Below are 25,538 nucleotides of genomic sequence, written 5' to 3' on the forward strand. Positions count from 1 at the left end.
GTCAGAAGGCCACTGCCTCAATAGTCTGCGCCACTCAGCCCAGCAATAAACACCACCTCTACCTTTTATTCGATATTCTGCGGTTGTTAAATCATATTATAATTCTGAATTCACTTTATCCTCTATTTTCATTTGCCTCATGGTCCTCTACATCACGGTTACGTAATGTGAAGGTAGGTGTGGTATATAATTCTCTTGAGTGCCATAAATGATATTGGGTAAATCCGTAATGTTCACAGTATATCACTTTTGCACTCAGAAATTTTTCAATTTAGATTTGTTTGGGAATAATTAATAATTTAAATGTACTGATGTTAAAGAAGAGTCTTCTATCTTTACAAAATGAGGAAGTAATACAATTTGATACATTGTTATAAATACTGAACACTTTTTAAAACTCTAAATAGTGAGCGGATTTCCAAATTGGTAGACTGATTCCATCCTTATATGGAAAAAAAAAAAAGTGATCAGATTCATCCCACCCTGTGAAGTGAAACAGATTAACAATTAAATGTAAATAATAGGTTACAATATGAACAAAATATGAATGTGGATCTAACAAAGTTGAATAGTAAAAATTCAAATTTACATTGCAATCTAACTGCAATATGAACGGAATATTTTATTTTAAATTTCCAATTTTTGATGGGATTCACATCTTTTTACAGTACATTTTGCACTCACATGGGTTTTTTTATGCTTACCATTTCTTAGAAGATCCTGACAAAATGCTTATTCTTTCCATGTTTATTTTAGATATACATTTTTGTTTTATAGTTTTTTTGCACTTATGTGATCAAATTTTAAGTTCCTGGAGATGTAAAACTATTGTGTGTTTAAATATTAATTTTGATTTAAGGAGAGTTTGCTGCTGGTACATATCACAGAACGCAAATATTTGCCATAGATAGCTTTCCAGGTAAGTATTCCTTGATGCCAAAAGAGGGTGAGCAGCACCTTGAAAATATTTGCAGAATCCGTTTACGACATTTCCACTCTCGTGCAGTATAAATGTCAACATTTTGTGCGTTTAAGTTTCATGCTATTATGTTAACATTATTCATTGTGTAAGGGGCCTTTGAAACAGAGGATTTTTTAATGATTACAGTTACTGCAAGTTCTAGCCAGTGAGAAAAGAGAACAAGTGAAAGTCCATGCTCTATAGCTAAGATCTGGTTTATTTCTTTTTATTAAGTTTTTTTGCAAGTTGCTTAACGTCGCTCCAACACAGATAGGTCTTACGGCGACGATGGGATAGGAAAGGGCTAGGAGTGGGAAGGAAGCGTCCGTGGCCTTAAGGTACAGCCCCAGCATTTGCCTGGTGTGAAAATGGGAAACCACGGAAAACCATCTTCAGGGCTGCCGACAGTGGGGTTTGAACCCACTACCTCCCGAATACTGGATACTGGCCGCACTTAAGCGACTGCAGCTATTGAGCTTGGTAAGATCTGGTTTAAAGTGGCAGCTTGTGGTCAGTTGGAAAAATGTATGTACGGTATACTAACAAACCACCTTTTTTTAGCTCTTTGTATAGTAAGTTTTTCTTCTCATATAAGCAGGAATGTGTCACTTAAAATGAGAGTGCAACTAGATGTATCTGAAAATGTGTGCATTCTGTTTGGGTGATTTGGACCTTATATTAATATTTAAAGGAATGTATGTTTATATGTTTACATGAATCTTTTCAATACATACACAGCATCTAGTTTTTAGGTTAAGTTTAATTGTCATTGTTAAAGGGGCCTGGAAGGGTGTTCATATTGTAGTAAGAGCGGAAAGGGGATTGTTTCAAGGAAGCAAAATCCCAGTATACCCACAAAGACATTTAATGCTAACAAGACTAGTCCTTTTTGAAAATTTAATGCCTCACCCAGGGAGGGAAGCATGAAATGCAGTGTAGTGGTGTAATGCACAGATAGTGGCAGAACAGAACAGAAAATGCTGCCTCTTAACAGTAGGAGAATTCATGAAGCTGTTTTATTTTGAAGACAATTAACAAGGACCTGTCGATGACAAAACTGTCTGAAGATTGATAGAGGAACTGACACAAAAATTTGTGTGAAAGGTAGGAAGATCCACCTTGTGAACAGATGTACAGCGCACTCTCCTGGCACATCATACTTGAGAAATGTGACTACAAATTTTCCTCTGGAAATTGCACAAGAGAACTGCAACCATCGGACCTGGGACCATACACAATTTTAACTTGCACCGTCTTAAGATGTTTGTACCAACATGCCATCCACTGCACAGATATAGGAAAGAAGGATACAATTAAGACTCGCGTTTTACAGGCAAGATACATGCACATATACACATTACTTTCACATGTATTTGTCTTTTTTCCTAAGAAGTGAGTAAAATTAACAATTGATAAAATGAAAACCAAATTCACAAATATATATAATTCCTTGAGATTAGAGTAACTATAGTTCCCTTGATGCCGAGAAGGTGAGCAGCAACCTTGAAAATATTTGCAGAATCTGTTTAAGACCTACTTTTTGCTCATGTACAGTATAAATTTTAACACTGTGCATTTAAGTTTCATGCTATTATGTTAATTTGAATCTTTTCAATAGGGAGTGCATTACATCACCGATTTGTGGCAATGAGTGCCGCAATAAACTGTGTGCAATTGTTTTTGTGAAGCGTGTTTTGGAGATGGCTTGACTTGGGCAATGCAGATGATATTGGTGGTGACAATGGGACAGTTCGGGAGGTTGAACATTGTTTGATGAATACAAAAGATGTCAAGAGGGTCATTACTATGGAACCCATGACCATCGGTGAAACTGTTGAAGGCATTCAGCAGAGTTGGGCAAGGAAGATCACTATGATGGTCAGCTGTAGAACATTACGTTTCAATGAGGTTGTTAATGTCCTACAAACTACCAAATGTCTTGTGGCACACCATAACGTGCATGGTAAAATAAAGAATTGCCGCGATATGAGTTTGTAGTTTGTCGTAGCAGCAGGCAGTAAGAACCAGTAAAAAAAAACTTATTTCTTGGGAGTATTTTAATAATTCAGTAAAACATGTGCTGCAATGCTATATTAAACCAAATATGTAATTTTCAATGCAACAATTTTCTGTGTTTTCTTGTTTTTCTGTACCTAAGCACACTTAGATATCCCCCCCTTAGACCCCTGAAAAACATATATGAAGCTTTACTATATATATGTAAATTTTCGTAAATGAGAGAGTCTCTCACAGTGCACTGGCACTGCCAGTGGCTCTAAGTAGCCCACACAGTGGCCTCCACGGTATGCACTGGCCATGCGTCTTTGTAGGCATTGTGTATATATATTTTCTATATTGCCTGTCTTACTGAAGCTAATAGCATTTTGCAGCCTTACCTGGGTAAGAGTATCTTTTGCTAATTCTTTTTTATCCATATGAGTTTCATAATACTTACTTCCAAACAATAGCATTTTCAGAAGCTTTATACTTTGCTTTTCCTTTCAAGCAGATCAACTGCACACCAGATGTATTGAGTGGGGTGGGAATCTTTACTTCAATCTTCTGCCCCAACAATGAAGGCTTGAAGTTAGATTTTAACACAACTTTCACTTCCATTTTTGTGCGTCCAACTTCCCTTACCAATGGAATTACACGGAATGGAAGGGAGATATCCTTCGTGGTCCGATACCTAAAAGATACCACAAATTATTGATGGTAAAATTTAACATGTGAATACATGTTTACAATGCTATATAAGACAAGAAGAAATGAACAATGACCAGCCAAAAAAGATCATATCAATTGAAACATTTAAGTTATTTACGTGACCCCTTTTTTTTAAATTAATTACACAACACACTGAACTGACTACCCTGGGCACATTTTCATTGTTATAGTCTAGTTCCCTCTACAATATCTTATGACAGTTTTACAAAAAGAGTAAAAGTTTTTGCATTTCTACTGAATAGCATTAAAGGGACACAGACTTAATTCGCTATTTTGCAACTGAATGTTATCTTGCCATCATTGACTACTTCCCTCACATGAGTAATGAGCATTTCCACCCTGTGGTGATACTACACACTGCAGCATGCCATACGCAAGTTCCTAGATTGTTACCTGGGTGACGCACATCCGCTCCTCTGAATAGCGCTTGTCTCATTTCATTCAGGGTATCAAATTTTAACGTCTAACATTTTGCCAATGCATATCCTGTAGGTACTCAATGGGACTGAGGTCAGAGTTATGTGCTGGCCAGATGAATGGTATCCCAGTATCACAAAGGAATTTTAACACGAGCAACAAGGCGGGGATTGATATAGGTATTGATTCACACAGGGAACGTAAAATATTTGTTTTAAATGAGTAAATTAATAATTCCAACATAGTCCGTTATTGGACATATAAATTTTCCAGCTAATTCATTCTTGGTTGCTAGAGTTTCGCTCCAGTGTACCATTTTTCCTACGGGAATCAATATATCATCTGATGGCCTAGCTGGCATCAATTTTCGTAAATGAGAGTCTCTCATAGTGCACTGGCACTGCTGGTGGCTCTAAGTAGCCTACGCAGTGGTCTCCATGGTATGCATTGGCCATGAGTCTTGGTAGGTATGCTAGTTACCAACCAATATACCCAAATTGGTACACTCTGGCAAAACACTGGCAACCAAGAATGAGTAAGCTGGAAAATTTTAAACTTCCAATAACGCACCAATTATACTGGAAGTGGCCAACATCAGTCTGAAGTTTTCATTGACAAACGGAGAAAAAGCTCAGTTAATTTCGCAATGTATCTGCATGCATTCACAGCACCCCCATTTATGATATGCTTCATTCATGCCTCAAAGTTGATACCACCCCAAACTATAACTGAGCCACCTCCAAACAGTGTTCTCTCACGAGATATTGCAGAGTGAATACTGCTCCCCAATCCTGCTCAATACTCTACTATTTGGTGAATGGAGACAAAAGTAAGACTCATCTGTGCAGAGCACTACTGACCTAACTCCAATTCCAGTAGCATAACAAATCCCTTGTCCAATGTCTATTAATGTGATAGCCCTTTGCAGCATCTTTACTCAGTGGATGACAGCAAAACTGAATATTTTTGTAACTTGTGCAAAAAATTGTACTATATATTGATTATCCATCATCAGCTTAACCACCAGTAACAAAAGCTTTTAAAACTTGAATTTTAATCCCCAAGATGCAACAAAATCAGCACCTAGCATTTAGGGTGGACAAGCAGCTCACAGAGGGGCATTTATGATCTTTTACCTCAAATTGTCAAATACATGTATCTCAGCTCATAAAACATCCCTACCGAGCGAGTTGGCCGTTCGGTTGGGGGTGCGCGGCTGTGAGCTTGCATCTGGGAAATAGCGGGTTCGACGCCACTGTCAGTAGCCCTGAAGATGGTTTTCCGTGGTTTCCAATTTTCACACCAGGCAAATGCTGAGGCTGTACCTTAATTAAGGCCACGGCAGCTTCCTTCCCAATCCTAGGCCTTTCCTACCCCTTCGTCGCAATAAGGCCAGTCTGTGTCTGAGTGACGTAAAGCCAATTACAAAGAAAACCTCCCTAAACAAAAGCTGTCTGTGCATGTGTTTCCGATTCAATTTTTATGAAGTGAACCAATTCTTTTGCCAGTCAGTGTATAATATGCATTTTATTTGCATAAAGGTCATTATGTGCATAACACTGAACATGATCCCCAAAAAGTAACATTTGCAATTTATCTGAATTGCAGAGCACTGGTTTAACATTCCACCATGGCTCATGGTCTCTGGAGACGCCAGGATGCCATAATTTGTGCAGAAGTGAATCTACAGACATTAGACTGGCGTAATTCAGCACCTTCAAATACCAGATTGTGCTGGATTGATTCCACCACTGAATTATGGAGATAAAACAATCTTGAACACATACTGCAAAACTAAACTGGTTAAGCTTTCAATGTCTAGGAATGTTAAGCTGTAGTCAGTCTAGTTACATCATACATAAGTTTGCAAGTAAGCTTTTCACTAAATTCACAAGGTCTTCATGAATGAGTTAGAAAAGATGTATTCATCTGAAACTTGAGAGGCAAAATAGAAAAACAAATGCTAAAATAAGTAGCAGACAATTTTTGAAGGGAGCCCTATTTTCTAATAAAGGCTATATACACAGTTGAATCATACTATGATCACCTGGAAGTATCCAGAGTAACCCCGCTTCGCAGCATAAGCACCAGCTAGATGTGCTGGCAGTGACTTAGGTACTGAGAGGTCTCCACAGGTACAGGTATCCAGAGCCATGCTGTCTGTAGTGCGTCCAACAACTGTTTAAGGGTGCGTGGTGGAGACAGACTGCTAATAATGCGATTGAGGTGGTCCCACAGAAGTTCAATTGGATTGAGATTAGGGCTGTATGAGGGCCAGGGAAGAACTTTAAAAGTCTTGATTGTGCTCTTCCAGCCACGTGTGTATACTTCTAGCCATGTGACACACGTTACCTAAGAGGCATGTGAACAGTTCACAAATGTTGCCGTTTCCAAAATGCTGCCTCCCTTGACCCGAAAGTCAATGATCATCCCTTTTTTTCGACTCTTAAATCGCTTCCCTTACACGTAACAGTAGGAAGCGCAATGTGTACAGCCAGCCTGTCTGTCACATATGCCCACTTCACCGACCACGTCACAAGACATACGCCATGGGCTAGCATTTCTGATGACACTTCTATCAGGTGGTCATAATGCGATTTGACTGTGTACAGTCACTGGCATAAAATATTACAAGAGAACATAATTACAAAAATTACAGCACAAGGCTGTGATTAGCAAGTTGCTTGTAGAGATGACAATGACAATATAAACGCTGTCAGCTAGAACTTTCCTACTATAGCTACTAAATAACCACCACGGGTAGTACATCACTACTATTATCCCCAGATTAAGTGAAAATGTTAAAAAGCAGTTTAATTACCTCATGAGTTCAAATTCTCCATCAGGTGGAATAAAACTAATGGAATGCTCTGTCTCAAATTTTGATAATTTCACACACTGGTGGAACTGACAGTCATCAATTACTACTACAGGTTTACCAGAACGGGCTGGATCATCACTCCCACCACTCAAACCTCTGCCTTTTGCCTCCATGACAATCTTATCATTTATACCAAACTTGCATTCAGGCATGCCAGAAAGGTAGGACTTCATCACTACTTTCCCAGCTACATGTGCCGACAGTACCTGACCTGAAACACAAAAGAAATATTCCGAATTATGCTACAAAACAATGACAGCAAACACCTGTTTCTAATTCGTAATATAGTCCCTGTCCCATGCAAGAACCTAAAATACAATACAAAACTAATTCTAAAGGTGCTAGGAGCCAAAAGGACTCATTATAAAAAGTTTGCTTTCTGAAAATACAAACTTTGTTTTACAACAGTGTATGAAATAAAATGTGTAAAAATGTTGGTCAGTATACTTTTTGATTAATAGGTTGAGAACACAAATTACTTCTTGAATTACTCTAAAAGTAAATGTATGAGAAGAGTTTTGAGATATTTATCAAAACTGAATATCCTGATATCCTGCCATAATTCACACCTTAAAAACCTAGCCTGTTCCTGAATTGTTTTGATATTTTAACTAAGAGACTCAGAAGTTCACAGAAATGTATTTTATGAGAAATGTACCCATTCAAAAGACATTTCCATCATTCAAAAGTGAGATAGGAAGTACATGACCATCACAAGCAAAAAGACCAAACTAATTATCCTTAGAACACAATTATAAAATAAAAAAGTAAAGCTCATGAACATTTTTTTGTTGGGAAATGCTCCTGCCCAAACAATTTGAAAGCAATGAGAACATACCATGATTATTAATGAATGGTACATGCAACAAACCATCAATGCAGGGTGTTGGATGCCATGCGATCAGTAGGGATAAAAACAGTCTGAAATGAAATAATTGCGCACAAACCTGCGCAACACCATTTTGTAATAATGTCTGGGTGGAGCAAGTCAACCTGGCCCTAACAGTGGGTGAATCACCAAGTTTCATTCCCCACCCTCGCGGCACTACAGACAATCCTTCGGAGACTAGATAAGCTTGTCACTGCTGCCAATCCATACCCCCCTGGCGGTGCAGAGGTGACAAGAATTTTGAACCGAGATGTTTCCATCTCCAGAGACTTCTAGCAGCCTCTCCTCATCTGAAGCATCTCGAAGGGCCAATTTGCCTAGAAATTGCGATGGACAAATGGGAGTTTGGTTCAGTAGTGGACTCTACCAGACAGCAATATGCAAAAAGTGCAGTCAGTGAGACTGTACTGAGAGATGTGTACCACTGAATACTTGATCAACGTGCTACAGTGTTGACTAAACACTGCAAGTGGACGACGAGGGATTGCAGTACGGAAGAGTGACAAGGGATAACAAAAGAATACCATGTGTGCGTGATCTCTGTACCACACACAAACTTGTGTGACCATGTTATGCCTATGCTAAAGTGAACTGTGAGGCTTATCGTGAACTGCTCTAGGGCTCGAGTGACAGTTTTCAAGTGTGCGTAGTATAGTTGTTCAGATTGTAAGTGCCCATGTGAATTAGTGTGACTGAACATTAAGAACAGAGAGAGCACTAACTAGTGCAATTGTGTGCTGTGTGTATGTAAGTAGTTATTAGTGATGTTTAAGGAATCATAGATTAGAAGCTACCAGTCGAGTGTTTGTCTACTACCCGGACAATGTCACAATTTTGAAGAAACATATGAAAATATTCCGTGACCTTTAGGCAAGGCATGCCCTGTATTGTAACTACCATACAAACACCAGTATAGTGAAGTGTTCAACACACATTTGTTAAAAGATGGATTCAAAATATTGGTAACAGTTTACTTTCTGTGCTTTCTAATTTTTATGATCTTTCCATATTAACACTAGCCGTTCAATTCTTCGTTTGGACCGCTCGTAGTTCTGAAATGGAGTGTTGTATGGACTAAATTAAAATGATCCTCATCCACCATGTCAAAGTATGGAGTATGCCATGCTGATAAATATGGTTTGTCTTCCTGACTGTCCCACAATGGCCAGAACAAATGAACTTAGATCTCCTTCACAAGACCCTCTTTTGTAGGAGAAAAAAAAAGTTTGGCGAGAGTCCCACACCATATGAATTTTGTGGAGTAATTCTGAATGAAGCTATTACATCTCCCTTGGTAACTTATTCCTATAATTATAAACAGACTTTACCTTCATATTATCTTACCTACATTTGAAAATCCCATTGAAGTTTGTCTACTGTCATTACACGCCATCTGTCCGATGACAGTTCGAAACATACCACTTAATTGAGCAGCTGGTCTCCTTACTCCCAGGTCTTTCCAGCACAGAATTGGAACATTTTTGTAACACCACTACAGTGTCAGAAATAACCCATAACGAACAAACTGTGCTGCTTTCCTTTCAATCTTTACTGATTTTTCAATCAAGTAATCTTAGTGAGGGTATTGTAATGCTCGCCTACTAAGATAAAGAAAAATCTACTTTACCAGCATCTTCTCCGCTACAGTATCGCTGCTCTCCCATCAGCTATCTTCCACCACTATCATACGACTAACGACTAGCCTGTTGACTCAGCCTGTCTCTACATCACCCCAACGTCACTTCTAAAACAAACTCAAGACTCCTTTTTGTAGTGCTCTCTGAACTATCTATCTATCTATCTATATAAAGCAGCTTGTCCTGACTGATTCATCATTGCCGAGCCAAAACTACTGGACATAAAGAAATGCAATTTTGGGGATACATTCATATTAAGATGTAGGTGCTCGCTAAGAGAGGATTTTTGGATATTCCGTCGCTAAGGGGGTGAAATTTTAAAATGAGTGTGTCTATATCTCAAAAGTTTTAAAGTTTAGAGATGTAAAAATTGGTATTTAGAATCTTCATTAATAATAAAGGAACACGTATTTTTTTGTTTTCGGAAAATCGCAATAGGAGTGAAAAGGGGTGAAAAAGCGGTTGAATGCCTTTAATGAGGCTATTTATATTTCAGAACCTGAAGATATTACAGACCTGAAAATTTGTATTTGGGATCTACTTTAAAAATAAAGAAACATGTATTTTTTAGTTTTTGGAAAATCCAATTAATGGCGGTTGAACAGGAGTGACAAAATGGGGTGAATTTTTTGAAAGACTATATCTACAGAATATCTTGGAAACGTAAAATGTTACAGACGTAAAAAGTGGGTGTTTGGAATCTCCTGTAAATGTAAAGAAACATAGGTGATTTGTTTTGGGAAACTTCACTTAAGGGGAACTCAAAAGGGGGGTGAAATTTTAAAATGAGAATTTTTACAGTATATCTCAAAACACTTAACATGTTACAGAAGTGAAAAATGGTATTTTTATCTCTATTAAACATAAAGAAACGTGTATTTTTAGTTTTCGGAAATACCACTTGGGTGCAGCGGGGGGGGGGGGGGGTAAAAGTGACAAAATGGTGGTGAATTCTTTTAATTAGGCTACTGATAACTCAAATATGAAGATGTTACAGACGTAAAATTTCATATTTGGAATCTGCTTTAAAAGTAAAGAAACACGTATTGTCGGAAAATCCAATGAAGGGGGGGTGAAAGAATTGAAAAATTAATTGACTTAATTGTATGAGAATACATACATCTAATAAAAACTAAAGTTGTTACAGACGTGATAATTCGTATTTGGATCTCCTTTAAAAACAAAGAAAAACGCGTTTGGGGGGGGGGAACCATCTTGGAGGGCGGGAGTGTAAAGGAGTTGAATTCCTTTAATGAGGACACATAAATCAAAAACTGAAGAATTTTGAGTCGTGATAATTAGTATTTAGAAGATCCTTTACTATTAAAGAAACAAGTATTTTTTTGCGGGAAAATTCACTTGGGGAGGGGGGAGTAGTGTGAAATGAAGTGCAAAAGTAAATTATTTTTATGGGGATACTTATATCTCAAAGCTGAAGGTAATAGACGTGAACATTGGTGTTTGGAATCTCCCTTAAACATAAAGAAACAAGCCTTCTTTTAATTTTTCGTGGGGGGGGGGGGAGGTGGCGGTAAATAAACTTAACGGCGGTGGGGTGTAGGAGGAGGTGAGACCAATTGATTTTACTGTTATTAATGTACTTATAAGGATCCTCCGTTGCTCAGACGCAAGCGTGCCGGCCTCTCACAGCTGGGTTCCGTGGTTCAAATCCCGTTTGCTCCATGTGTCATTCGTGCTGGACAAAACGGAAGCGGGACGGGTTTTTCTCCGGATACTCCGGTTTTCCCTGTCATCAGCCATTCCAGCAACACAATAATAATAATATTCCGGACCGTCGTCAAATGTGCGGACCGCGCTGGAAACTGCTCCTGGACGGGTAATGATTAAGAATGCAGCCTGGCCGCGGGTTCAGTGCCGCCAAGGCACCCAATATGACACCACGCTGGATCTCCTGAAGGATTTTATCCATATTAAAAATGATTATAGGAAAAGATGGAACAGATTTACGGACCCAACTGACTGGGAGGAATACCTGAGCCTAACCTGGAAAGTACGAAATCGATTGCTGAAAAGGAAGATTAAAAAATGGGAGGAAACGTGCCGTAAAATAATAGAAAACGAGTCAGATCGGGAATTTTGGTGGATTCTCACAGAAAACGAGTCAGATCGCGAATTTCGGAGGATTATATATCTAAAACAATAAGCATTCAACTATAAATTTCAGTATAATACCGTAGCGAAGCACGGGTATCTTGCTAGTCTACTATATAAGAACCATCAAACCCACCCGGCAATTAGTCAACTTTGGACTCTGGTGTGGTTTGGAGGGCTGTGCCGCATGTTGCACGCCTGAATTTATCCCCAGCCATCAGGGATTCTATTCCACGTGACACTGCGTGAGCAAAGACGTGTATACTTGCTTTATACTGGGACTTGTTTCCCAGAGCCCTTCAGGCTCCACACTTCAGCGATTCTGTGTTCATCTGCACTAGCGGCCATAAACTGTTTACGAGTGCTGGGCATTCTCATTATTTTATTGCAGGCGTTTGAACTTGTATGAGTAACTGGATGCAAGGAGATTAGAGTTAACTTTTGCCTATTCAATTAATGTTTATGCAAATTATTCTCCAGACTGTTCTCGGGCAAAAAAAAAAAAACAATTAGGATGCTTCTTCCTGTTCTAAACCTGCCCATGCTCCCTTCCTCTCCTGTTAATAGTGTATGACATTTTCATTATATATTTACAAATGTGTCATTTAATCCACCCTTTTTAAGGGAAAATTGTAATTTGGTTTGTAATTATAGTAGTCATTGGTGAGAAGTACCTTTTGAAATCCATGATGTATTTGTATTATGGCTGAATCATCAAAAGCTGTTGACTGTTTCTTAATACAAGATTGTTAAGTTTGTAATTTATGCTTTGAACTCCTGTCCTGTGTTCTTCCGCTGTGTTAATTTGATTAATATATATCGGCATCTGAATGTTGAATTTTGGTTATCCCTTTGACTTATCCTAGTTCTTTTCTTCATTTGTAGTTGCCACGGACACCCTCTAATTTCCCAGCAGCTTCCAATCAAAATTCAATGATAGGATGATAGACTAGTTGCCTGGTTTGATCATCATAAATGAAGCCTTCCAGCCCATTCAATCAGTTTGCGTTTTTTTAGTAACTTGTTAATTGATTTACTTATTTATTATTTCCTCCCCCACTGAACAATGCAGTACCGTAGACTATATTAGATTTAGTTTTTCGGCGAAACTTCAGTTACTGCAGCACTTTTTCAGCACATCTACGTGCGACTGCACTGTAGTTAGTTTCTTTCTTGCTGTGGACGTGATTGAGCAGCGCACAAGGCTGCACAACTTTGAACTTACGAACTTGTGACAGTGACAAAACCATTGGCCTGGACTGGTTAGGTTAGGGACAAAACCATTTGACTGAGTTCAAGCAAAGTGGGTCTGGGCGCGGAAGCTCCCAGGTTAGGGCAGCGAAGCAGCTGTTAGGCCTCACGCATTCCATACAGTGAGAGTAGCAAATTCACAAAGCTGAAGTAGTTTAACATGCCTGCTAGTGACAAAGCTATTCATCTGTATTGTACACCGTCTCATTACAGATTGCATTTTTATCGTGCACGGGTTTGTAACTGAATGCATTTCAATTGCAGGGAATAATGTCATATCAGATTGTATCTCAGCCAATGGAAATACTACAGTGCGCTTGAGCAATGAATGATGGCGTGAAAAATTATATTAGGTTATATAAAATAAATGTACTTCTGTGGGATGGCAGGCGAGTCCCTAGCTGTCACCGTGAACACATCTCTCCTCTACAAGGTATTCCACGTAAGATTTGTAACATTTCAAATCCCTTATGATGCTATAAAACTTATGCTGACATACTGTATTTCTACCAGTTTTTCTGGCAAGATTAGGGCCATTTGGACTTTTTTTTTCATCTAACCAGATGAGATACCTACAATGTACATACATGGAAGGCCAAATGGCCCTAATCTTGCCAGAATATTAAATCTAATCAGAAATAAAAATTATTTACAACTATTAACTTAATGGAACTCCAATATAAGTTATGATGTAAGGAAATTACTGTATTTACTTATTGTACAGCTTACAGTGCCGGAAGTTTCAGAGGACAGTAATGGTAGTTCTGGAATGGACTGTTCTATGCAGGAGATTACAATGACCATCGTCCGAGTCGAAGTATGGAGTCTGCCATGTTCTGATAAATATGGTATGCCTTACTGACTGTCCCCACTATGGCCGAAGTAAATAAACTTCGGATCGCCTTCGTGAGGTCCTCCTCTTTTGCAGGAGAAAAAAAAAAAGTTTGACAAGACTCCTACACCATATGAATTTTCCGGAATAATTCTGAAAAACTGTAACATCTCCCCCAGTAAATTATTCCAATCCCCATTCCTCTAACTATAAACTAACTGAATTCCATGATGTAATGATGAAAATGATCACAAAGTAGTAAAAGGTCTGCAAACAATACTGTATTAATTTGTAAGTGAATCCTACCTACAATGAAACTTTGAATTTACGATCTCTTGATTTTATGTATTCCCTGACCTTACATCATAAAATGAAAATCCCTACTGCAAGCCTGTATAATTAACGTAAGTATCGTTGAACTTCAGTTTTCTTTATTTGAAGATTTCCTTGAAAATTTGCTAGTATTTTAAAGTCCTGTGGTAAGGAGCAATCTCAATCCGACGAGTTACACTGGAATATATATTATGTGCTTCCCTATTGGTGAGCAGAATGAATATTTGCAACATTATGCACATTCCTATTGGAGGGGACACACGGAGGTTGATGCCGTGTATTCCACATCGAGTACAGGATAAAGGAGAAAGTTTGACAATCTTTGGAGAAATGCCCTGCCTTTCCGCAATACCAACAGACAACCTTACCACGGTCCAATTTACGAGATGTACCGTGATGTCAGATAGTATTAGTATGGTGACAAGTGCTGGAGGGTGAGAGAGCTCGAGGGCGATGTGTTCCTTGGGGACGATATTGAGGAAAAGGTATCTGTATCCGTATTTGTATAAAAAGTAGTCAGCTGGGGAGGGAGCAGGTTGGTTAAAACAGTTCAAAGCCACCATAGGTTCATACTGTGTCCCTAGGCAGGGTATGTCATCAGCGGAACTAACATCACATCGCTTAATAAGAAACTTGTAATTTGGGGCTGAATTCTGGTAAACCGTTTCAAAGATTTCAGCTCTGGAGGGAGGGGAGCTTAATGGGTGAAATAATGTTAGAATTCCTGTGGCGAAGTCTACTGATTCATATATCTCCAGTTCAACGGAAAAATCTAAGTCAGAGGGGCAGAATCTCATAATTTCTTTTTTAAAATCACCCCAGGTTTGAATTGTATTTTACTAATCTAAACTACCTCAATGCAGGTCAATCTAGCATAACAGAAATACAAAGCACAAATTTATCGTTAGGGACTTGGCAGCAATCAGCAGTTCCTTCCAGGAATTCGAGAGGGAAACCTACTCTCTCCTGAAAATTGTAACCCCCATTTCCTTATTGCATTCAGCGCTGGGTTGACATACAAACATCCAGCACTGGGGTGTGATGCATTTCTAGGATGGTAATCAGTTGGAGGTTTCTAATCTACCTTCACAATGATCGGTCGGAGGGGACGGATCCATTCCCCGCCCAACAATATTCCGTCCCATGACACTGGGAGAATCACTAGTTTCAGATTCATGCAACTAGTTTACTGCAGCTAAGTCAAGTCTCTCTAATGATCTCCAACTGTTGTTACTCTGTGCAAGATTTAGTCTTCGCTACTATTTCCAGAGTTTTCTTTTTCCACATTTGAAAGAAGCAAGAAATGAGCAACAAATGTAGGTGTGAAAATTTCACAAGGTAACAATATAGTACAAAAGGACTGCGTTACAAAATTCTGATTAAGAACCACAACGAGTTAAAACGGGGATATCCATAGCACACTTCCGCCTGCGCAGCGTAATGTTTAGTGTTATTAGCTGCCGTCCTCGGGGACCCGGGTTCAATTCCCGGTACTGCCAGAAATTTAAGTAGGCAGGAGGGCTGGTATGTGGTAAATTGGTACATGCAGCTCACCTCCAATGGGGGTGTTTCTGAAAAGGACACTAGTTCACTTTACTATAGCACACGATAACCGAATTCCATACGAAAAGGAAAAATAGGCAACAGATAGCAGTATTATATGCAGTAGTAGCAAGGTAACCGTCTCACCAGAGATATGAGCATAGTAGGGTTATGAGGTCAAAATTTAAGTTAACGGACAAGGACCAGAGCAAACTAGAAAAGTTTGAGGTCGAACCCTTTCCCCTAAAATAAGACAAACTAGTTAACTGTAACAATTTCTCGACTAGCTGAAAGAAAGCGAAAGAATAAAGGAAGAAAACATGGTTTATTGAAATAAAATTTGAAGGAAAATATAAATGAGTCAAGAGTAGGAAATTTAAAAGGTATTACCAGGGTAAAGGTAACATACATTCAAACATGCATTTTCTTCATAGAGGACCATCAACATGCCATACAATACGAAGGTCGATCAAATATAAACAGGACTTTTGTTCCTGAACATCAAAAGTTGGTAGACTGGCCCTGCACTTCTGCTATGCTTAGAGGGGACCGTTAGGAGTGGGGAGAGCGTGCTGTAAGATATTTCCCGCCGTTCCGTCAGTAACGCTCACAATGTCTGAGCAACAGGTGCACCCCTCCACTGTGCAAGGCGTAATTATAAAATCTCTTGCTCGTGAAGGAGTTACAGTGGTGGAAATTTCCCAGAGATTGACTGCACAGTTCGGTGATCATTGTCAAGGACGCAAGTGTTTGCCTGGCATAAGAAGTTTAAGGAAGGACACGAATGTGTGAAAAATCGGCAACACGATCGCCGTCCTCGGTCCAGCATTACAGACCAAAACATCCGTGCTGTTAGACATTGACTATCGAGAGTATCAAATTGCAGAACAAGTTTGAATCAGTTATGGGAGCTGTCAAGCAATCATCACAAACGACCTACAGTTCCGTAAAGTGTGTTCCAGATGGATCCCTCGCCTTTTACCGAAAATCTGAAGTTGAGATGTTTGGAGGTCTGTCAGAGGCACTGGGCTACACTTGATCATCCTCATTACAGCAAGGACTTATTGCCCTGCGATTTCCATTTGTTCAGACTGCTTAAAGAAGCTCTAGGACGGCAACGATTTGAAGATGACGAGAGTGGGGAAGACTTCAGGCGCAACTGGCTGGTGACACGACCTTGTTCTTTTTACGATGTGGACATCAAAAAGCTGCCCATACACTGGGACAAATGCGTTTCCAAAGCAGGAAACTATGTGGAAAAATAAACTGTAATTGCCTTGTGTTTTTCAATAAATGAATTTATATAAAATATAAAATCCCATTTATATTGGATCCCCCATCATAATTTCCTTTTGTGCTGCAATATAACCTCGCAGGCACTACGCATTAATTCAATATTCTACCTCGTTTGCAAAGAAATAATTCCAAGATTAAATAATTCAGTTCTATTGAAATTTTGATTTATATCTAAGAATTTAACGTTAATATACTTAGATAAGACCACGCCAAAGACCACACCCATGCCAGAAAAAAAAAAAAAAAAAAGACAGCCCTCATATCTCAATTATATCATTAGGTGATTAAATGTAAAAAAACTGACAACACATCAGGTCACAGACGCCAAGAGAGGAAAAGGAGCGACTCGCGCATAAGATGTGGCAGCCGCCACGACATAAAAAATAATTAAGGTAAACAAACATGGTTACCACAGTGTCAGTCAAAAATATAAACACAACAAGCCAAAAGGGTGGACCCAGGCAAGAACAGAAACACAGAAAATGAGGAAAACAAACAAAACCAAAGCAGATAATTGATACCTTCTTTCACACAGTAATGAACACAAGCTAGTTCTCACATACACTCAACGAACACAGAGCCCACAGTCTCCCAAACAAATGTACCATAAAACACACCTTCAAATGCAACTAAGGCGCATACATATTTCCAGGGATACAGGCAATCGGTTTGCCTGAACACTTACCGTGACATAGTGTCCTACAAACAAGACGTCTTCATATTCAATTAATTAATCACGCAAATGGAACATATGGAAGTTTCTGGCAATGAGTCTCGTCGGTGAAATGCCATGAAAATCATTTCCGAAGCGAGGCTAGAGACCTTTATCCTATTGGTCAGAAAACAAAGCTCGAAAATAAAATCCCCGATGATGCGATCAAGAATCCATCTCAACAAGGGCACATATCAAAATATAAGCATGCAATCACCCAGAGATAGATTGTGCATCAATTACTCAATGAAAGCAGAATTAAACAAGAGAAAGAGAAAACAAAATTCAAAACTAAACAAACAGGAATGACGCAATATCACGTTTTAAAGTAAGGGCAAGGTCACTAAGTAAAAAGTCGACCAGTTCCTTTAACATAAGGAACTGCTTAATGATAACCATGTAAGGAAAGACCAAATTTGCTAGACTCACACAACAGACATAGACAATGACTCACAGAAGCTCACAAAAAAGTTTCAGACCTTAAGCCATCAGAGCAATCCACCAATTCAAAGCATATTTAAATTGGTTAAAAAACCCGATAACAGAGGAACACATTTCAGTAAATTATAGCCTCCATTATTTTTCTTGGGGTTGGGGTAGAAATTAAATCAAGGAATAATGTTTAAAAAGAAAAAGGGAAGTATCGTTGCCATGAGATGGGACACTGATGACATCTACAAATATAAAGGAGTATATAACATAGATGTAGAGAAACAGTTATAGAAATGAATTCAAACCAAACAGAGTAATTATGAATCAAGGGATGTATAATTGTACATGAAGACATGGGTGTGTTTCAAGATGGCAACAGTGAAAATGTGCTTGCATCAATGGAGCAAAAGCCAGTTGACTTTCTTTCATTTAAGCTGGCAGACACAAACTTTAATACCATATAAGATGATATGAGCACTGCTGAGGTCCAAACTGTAGATCAATTACGGGAGGACTACACATCTGGAAAGGTGAATAATCAAGTGGAAGAGGCTAAAGCTATCATGAAAAAAGTGACATTCGTGGAGGCACTTCAAGGACTAGAATCACCTGATAATGTACGATGTGTTACACTGTTGATATAGATGTTTATTACCATACGGAATCTGAAATATTTGTCCTGAATGAGTAAATTTATAATACCAATATAATTGGTCTGTTATTGGACATTATAAATTTTCCAGCTAACTCATTCTTGGTTGCCAGCGTTTTGCCCTCGTGTGCTAGGGTGGGCTCATCAGTTGGTACCAAGCACACCTACCAAGACGCTGGCTAGTGCATACCGTGGAGGCCACTGCGTAGGCTAATGAGTTAGCTGGAAAATTTATAATGTCCAATAACGGACCATTTATATTGGTATTATAAATTTACTCATTCAGGACAAATATTTCAGATTCCGTATGGTAATCAACATCTATATCATCTGATGGCCAAGCAGGCATCAATTTTTGGTGATGAGACAAAGTCTCTTAGTATATTGGCACTGCCGGTGGCTCCAGTTAGCGTACGCAGTGGCCTCCACGGTATGCACTAGCCAGCGTCTTGGTAGGTGTGCTAGGTACCAACTGATGAGCCCACCCTAGCACACGAGGGCGAAACGCTGGCAACCAAGAATGAGTTAGCTGGAAAATTTATGATGTCCAATAACGGACCATTTATATTGGTGTTACACTGTTCCGCCAGAGCCGAGGAGCACGCAGATCTGTCCTGCAATGCCAATCGGATGAGGTGTATCTTCCGGAGGAGTGGTCTGGGTTGTGCGACCAGACCCATTCCTTGGTGTTGTACGGCCTTCTGTGAACCGTTCTGTACACACCGTCGCATTGCTGACACACTTCGTCCCACATTAGCAACAATTTCACCGATAGATGCATCATGTTCTCTCATGCCAATAATATGCCCTCTTTCAAACTCACTCATTTGACGGTAAGGTTCTGCGAGGCATCCTGCATGTCTGCTCAAGTTGCACCTATCCACTACCTTCGGTTTATAGTGACGAAAGCCGCAGACACAGTTTACCAGTCGGTGGTGGTGCGCAGAGATATCAACGTGGACCTTGAACCTGAGGGCCGACATGGTTCAAATGTTAATCATATCTTCAGTACATACTAATGCAGATGTCCTGTGAATAAGAACTTCCTATCTCTAGTCTTTTACGGTGTTCTGGTTTTTTATGAACATGAGTGTAGAAACAGATGACAAATTGACTGAAATTAAGATGATTAAAAGCAAGAGATTATGAAAGAATTTCATGCATTTTTAGTTGGAGGATATCTAGTCATAACACACATGTATGCTAGGTTAAAAGATTATACTGAGTGGCCAGGAATGAAGATAGAGCAATATTCCATCATGTAATTCACGTCAGACGAATAAGTTTACAAAGCCAGATATGAAGGCGCTTATGGTAATGACAGACACCACAGACTGTGCTTGAGAAAAGCTCATTGATGTTTGACTCCTTTCACTTACACCAGATGAAAACTAATTTATTTTAATGAGTCAACATCAATTATCAAAGTATTCAGTAGCAGCACCAAAATCAAGAAGCAGAGACAATTGCAAGGTCATTAACAATGGAGTACGAACATTTGGAATACTATAGTATTAACTGACCAAGGGAGCAACTTTTTGAGTGAAGTAATGAAGAAATTATATCGATTGTTAAATATTAACAAGATTCATGCTGCCACATTCAGGCCAGTCGGGCAGAAGTTTAGAGAGGTCTCGTGCAGTATTAGTTGAATTTAAGACAATGTGTGTGGAACACAAGACGGACTGGGATGAATTAATTTCAATGGCAACTTTTGTTTACAATACAACGAAAAGTACATCAACTAATTTCACACCATTTGAATTAGTACATGGAAGAAAGGCGATTGCAGAGAAAACCAAGCGAGAAGAACTTTAATGAACATGAAAGCTAAGTGGAAGAATTAGCTCGAAACCTTAAAGGAAACCATAAGGTAGAGCATAAAACTAATAGGAACCAAGCTGAAAAATAAAGTCCAGTATGATACAAGAGTAAGCGAAGTAACGTTTAAAGCAGGAGACCAAGTTCTTTTGAGAAAAGATTCACTAAGGAGTGGCCGTAACAAAAAGTTGAGTCCAAGCTTTTTTGGCCCTCACACAGTACAGGAAGTGAAGTACTTCTTGAATATAAACAGGCGAGGGAAGCTTGTTACAGTATACAGAAATCAATCAAAGTTATATATTTAAATGAGAAGGGAAATTGTATGTAAAACATTGTGAAAAACCAGTAATAAATTATAGGCAACGCAAGGCAACACAGTTACTTGCAGGTCAATGATGCTGAGAGTAGCGGCGATCGCAGCGATGGCGATATTCCTGAAAGGAGGGAAAGCAACCGATTTCCAGCACCAACTATACGAGTCCACCCCAGGGACTCGCTTCAACAAGCTAGATGAAAGTCTGGTTGTTTCACAAATGGGAAAAGTCCTCTCCGTCTTAAGTGTTAATATAAGGAAAGATCTGCATTGAGGTATTCACAAATTGGATTGTAAATAACTGGTACAGATCTCAGCACATGAGGGTATTTAGGGTTTGTAGTAAGGATGTAAAGGAGAGGGCATATACGTCTCTGGTAAGAACCCAGCTAGAGTATGGTTCCAGTGTATGGGATCCTCACCAGGATTACTTGATTCAAGAACTGGAAAATATCCAAAGAAATTCAGCTCGATTTGTTCTGGGTGATTTCCAACAAAAGAGTAGCATTACAAAAATGTTGCATCGTTTGGGCTGGCAAGACTTGGGAGAAAGAAGAAGAGCTGCTCGACCAAGTGGTATGTTACACAAGACCAATTTCATGTTTTTGCTCGTATTGAACTTACTAGAGAGAGAGATTTATTAAAGAAATAAATCATTCGTCCTCCAATGAGGGTGACCATTTGGATCCAGAATGGTTTCAATTTCAATGGAGTTTAAAAATATCAAGAAATGAAAATTTAATCGTTGAAGCTGTTATCTTCTATTTTCCCAGGGTTAGTGGGGGAGAAATGTCAATCACGTTCTCAGGTACAGATGGAAGTGAATGATTTGCAGAGAGTCCCTCAGTATATATATATTACAATTTTTTCTAACTCGCAGAATGGAACTTTCAAGTTTTGTAGGAAGTTTGATGTCTGACTAGGAAGGGCGCCTCTTGCTCCGAATAGCAGGCCTCTGACAATCCACCGATCGATAGGTATTTATACTTAGATGAAAGGTAAGGCAAGCATGGAACATAAATAGCTTGCTTTTCTAGGTCCACATCCTGAGCCTGATCCAGGTCCCCTTCAAAGCGAATAGTGGGATCTAAGACCATCGCTTTAATGTCCTCTCTGTTGATGGCTACAATGTCTGCCCTCCGATTAGAGTCATTGGTAGAGGCGCAGTGAACCACCTCGTGCACCGCCCATCCACGCTGTCTCAAGCCTTGAGCAATCTACGATCTTACACAGTGGTTGCACATTAGTTCAGTGCTCTGGCAGAATCCCAGCACATGTCCAAGGGTTTCTGTCTCGTTGCAGCCATTTTGGCAGAAACGGGTTGTGTTGAACGACCTACCGGGAACCGACCTGACTGCGGCGAGGTTGCATGTCATCTTCACTGCATTTATGTATTCAGAGGAGGACAGAGGTGATTTATGAGTCTTCCAGGAGTTTGCTTTTGGGCGGTCTGCATATAACACTACTTTTCCTTTATGTGGTAGCTGACACCACGACTGAACGGATCGATTTCTCATAATTTCGCGTAGTTTTCTTCCATCAATCTTTGGGGGGAGACTTTCCTTTTTTATGTCAAGTCTGTAAAGTGCCATATCTTGTTCTTCAGGCAACTTCCTTACGTATGGTAGGTGAACGTCCTGAACATGGAGTAAGCGATCACAAATATTGTAATGCTGTATATTAGCTTCCCATTCTGCACAAAGTATTCCCATCCCTCTGACCTTTCTGGCACTATACAGCGTCGAATTTGGAGTATCATCAGGCAGCATCATTATTTCTTTTGCGGAACTTCTTATAATTTTGTCCAGATCTTTAAGAAAAGTGTTTGATAGTTGTGTCAGAGGGGCACATTGTAGAGCAGGGCCTCTCAGGGTGCATGCGCGTGGTGCATGCACTGTGCACGGTGCAAAAGACGACTTTGCTTGGTTGACCAGAGTGCAGACCCCCCACTCCTCGATTTGGAGCAATAGCGCTGTCTCTCTCATTCCTCACGCCTCTCTCGCTCGCTCCGCCTGTCTCCCTCTCCCCCACTTGCGCCGTAGCGCTCCAAAGAAGAGAATAAACAGCAACAGAGAAAATAAATGAAGTGTTAGAGGGCATTCGACCAGTGCAGGTTATTGTAAATAAAAAAATGTGTGTGAATAAATTAATTCCATCCCCTGGTCTAAGGAGTTTGGACAGCCAAAGTAGGGGACTGCCTGTAGGGGTGAAGTACAGTGGGGACTTCGAGGGCCCTGGGACCGCTACGGTAGCTGTGAAGGCCCTTCAGTAACTCTGAAAAGTGGTGGCAAAAGGGGCTCTGGTTAAGACGCAGCAGGTCGTTATGCTACTTAGGTTCCAGAATGGGTAAAGAAAAGAAAAAGTAAATAAATGCAATGTAAATTTTAATCTTATACCAGTTGTACAGTATCATTTGAAGTAATTCCACATACTGTATATCAGATGACTATATTTGTATGTAGTACAGGAGATATTATAAGTAGAATTTTGTAAACAATGTAAATTTATTAAGGATGAGCTGTGTGTTTAATAGAAAAAATCGTTAGCGTAAATTATATAATATTGTATTATAGGAAAATTTTATTCTCTTGTTAATTTAATATTTAGTGCTTGACAATAATGTATTTTAGTGTACCATTTGCCACCGAGGTAAACACCTCATTTGCAAATAAAGAGATAGAGATTTTGAAATCCGGGCTGAGTTGAGCCGAGTAGAGCCGAGCATAGCCGAGTAGCCCAGAGACGAAGCGTTGATCCGAGCCATACCGAGCGACACCGATGCACAGTGCATGGAGCTCTTGCGCCTCGCTCTGCACGCGTGAGATTTTGGGCGTTTGAGAGGCCCTGTTGTAGAGGATAGATCAAACCTGGCCAAACAAACTCGTTAATAATCTTGATCTTTTGCTCTGGTTTTAGAAGTTTTGTTTTTACCAGATTATTTAAGTCAGAAGTTATTGTGCTTATTAGTTTATGTCTGTCAAGAGATTTCATTGTTGAAGTCAATTCCTAAATACTTGATTCGTTCATTGTTTTTTATCCATGGGATTATTGATCCTTCAACTGTAGTGACGTTTCCTTCAGTTAATTTTCCTTTCTTCAGGATTATAGATTTGCTTTTAAGAGGATGGATGTATAAACCAATTTCTGCAAAGCTGCTTTCAGCCAAATTTAGCAAGGTAGTAGCATCATTTTCGGTTTTGCTGAATATGACTAGGTCATCTGCGAAAGCCACCGAGGATAACTGCGGTAGATCAGATAAAATATAGCCATAATGTTGGGATATGTCATGGTCAGTGAGATTTTGTATTACAGTATTGATTGCTAAATTGAACAGCAGTGGTGAGATAGGGGACCCTTGAGCTACGCCACACTTAATTTCGATGGGTTTTGATTTCTTATGATCAGCTTCCACCTGAACTGTGTTCTTTGTAAGAAATGCTTCAATTAACCTACATAAGTTAGGAGGAATTTCAGATTGTCGAAGAGATCGTTAGATATGTTCATGTCCAATAGAGTCAAATGCTTTTGGGACATCTAAAAAAAAAAAATGACTCCACAATCGTTTTTGTTGCGTTTTGCATCCTGGAGACAACCATTCATGAGGGAAGCGTTGACATTAATACCAGGTAATGGCATGAAACCATGCTGGTGAGGACTTAGTGTGATATATGAACGCAGTCTCGTATCTAGTACTCGTTCACTTATTCTCCTAATCGCCGAATATATGGTTATAGGTCTCCATTCTTTAATATCATTTATGTCTCCACCCTTATGTATTAAAATTATTCTGGCCATTTTGAGTTTTGAAGGTACGTAGGAGAAATGAAGCTTCGTGTTGATAAGTAACGTCAGAAATTTAGTAGCCTTGAGGTGCCGTAATACACCAACAGTAATATTATCTGGGCCTGGTGAGGTGTCAACTTTAATGTTGTATAATGCCTTATGGACATCGTCTACTGAAATATTAATATCAGCAGGTAAGTCAGTGCTTTTTTCCTTAAGAGAGGAGAATTGCTATTTTCAGTACCAAAAGTCTTTTCAAAATGATCCGAAATCGTAGTTATTGGGATTTTACAAGAATGGGCCTTGTTAGTTTTGTCCAAAATTTTGCGACCAATTTTCCGCCTCTGATTATAGAAATGATATTGGGCTACCTCGTAGGCATAACGCTCTGTACTTCTCTCGTTGCCGTTTAGACCTCCGCTGTGGGTTACTAGAGGTTTTATGGTCATATTTACGATCATTTTGTAAATTTCTACGTTTGTAATATCTAACAGCAGGATGTTGAGGGCCAGGTAATTCATTAACCTGATCTGCAAAGAACTGCATAACCTCAGAAGTAAAAGATTCCAGCTGATTAGCATCACCATTTTGCATGATATTTGAAATCCTATCATCCCAAATCTTCGTAGGATTACTATTTTCAGTTCCATGATCAGCAAGCATTGGGGTGTCTTCTGTCAACTGTAAGCATTCCCCAACATTCGTGTTACTAGTTACTAATATTCCTATGTGAATATTTACTCCTAATGCCAACTTACAACATTTATTACAGATAGGGCATGGAATTTCGTCACCAGACTGTGAATCAACGTTAGGCATTTTAATTCAGTATGTTATTTTAACGTGGCAGGAGTTGAATATTATTTTGTTTCTCATAGAGTTACTACGGTAGATATCAGAGCAGTAAGTGTTCTTAGCGCTGGGTCAATGGTAGTTTTCAAAACATA

At 39.3% G+C, this 25,538-nt stretch overlaps 1 protein-coding gene across 1 annotated transcript in view; it reads right to left on the bottom strand.

Annotated features, from left to right (window-relative positions):
- AP-2mu (adaptor protein complex 2, mu subunit) overlaps positions 1–25,538 on the bottom strand; it is a 127,089-nt gene that overhangs the window by 40,271 nt on the left and 61,280 nt on the right. Inside the window, exons 5-6 of the mRNA XM_067141479.2 lie at positions 6,927–7,197; positions 3,417–3,650 (exon numbers count right to left, since the gene is read on the bottom strand). Coding sequence (XP_066997580.1) covers positions 3,417–3,650; positions 6,927–7,197 — 505 coding nt within the window. The remainder of the gene's footprint in view (positions 1–3,416; positions 3,651–6,926; positions 7,198–25,538) is intronic.

This window comes from Anabrus simplex, chromosome 2, assembly GCF_040414725.1.
Source record: "Anabrus simplex isolate iqAnaSimp1 chromosome 2, ASM4041472v1, whole genome shotgun sequence".
In the NCBI taxonomy this organism is placed as follows: Eukaryota; Metazoa; Arthropoda; class Insecta; order Orthoptera; family Tettigoniidae; genus Anabrus; species Anabrus simplex.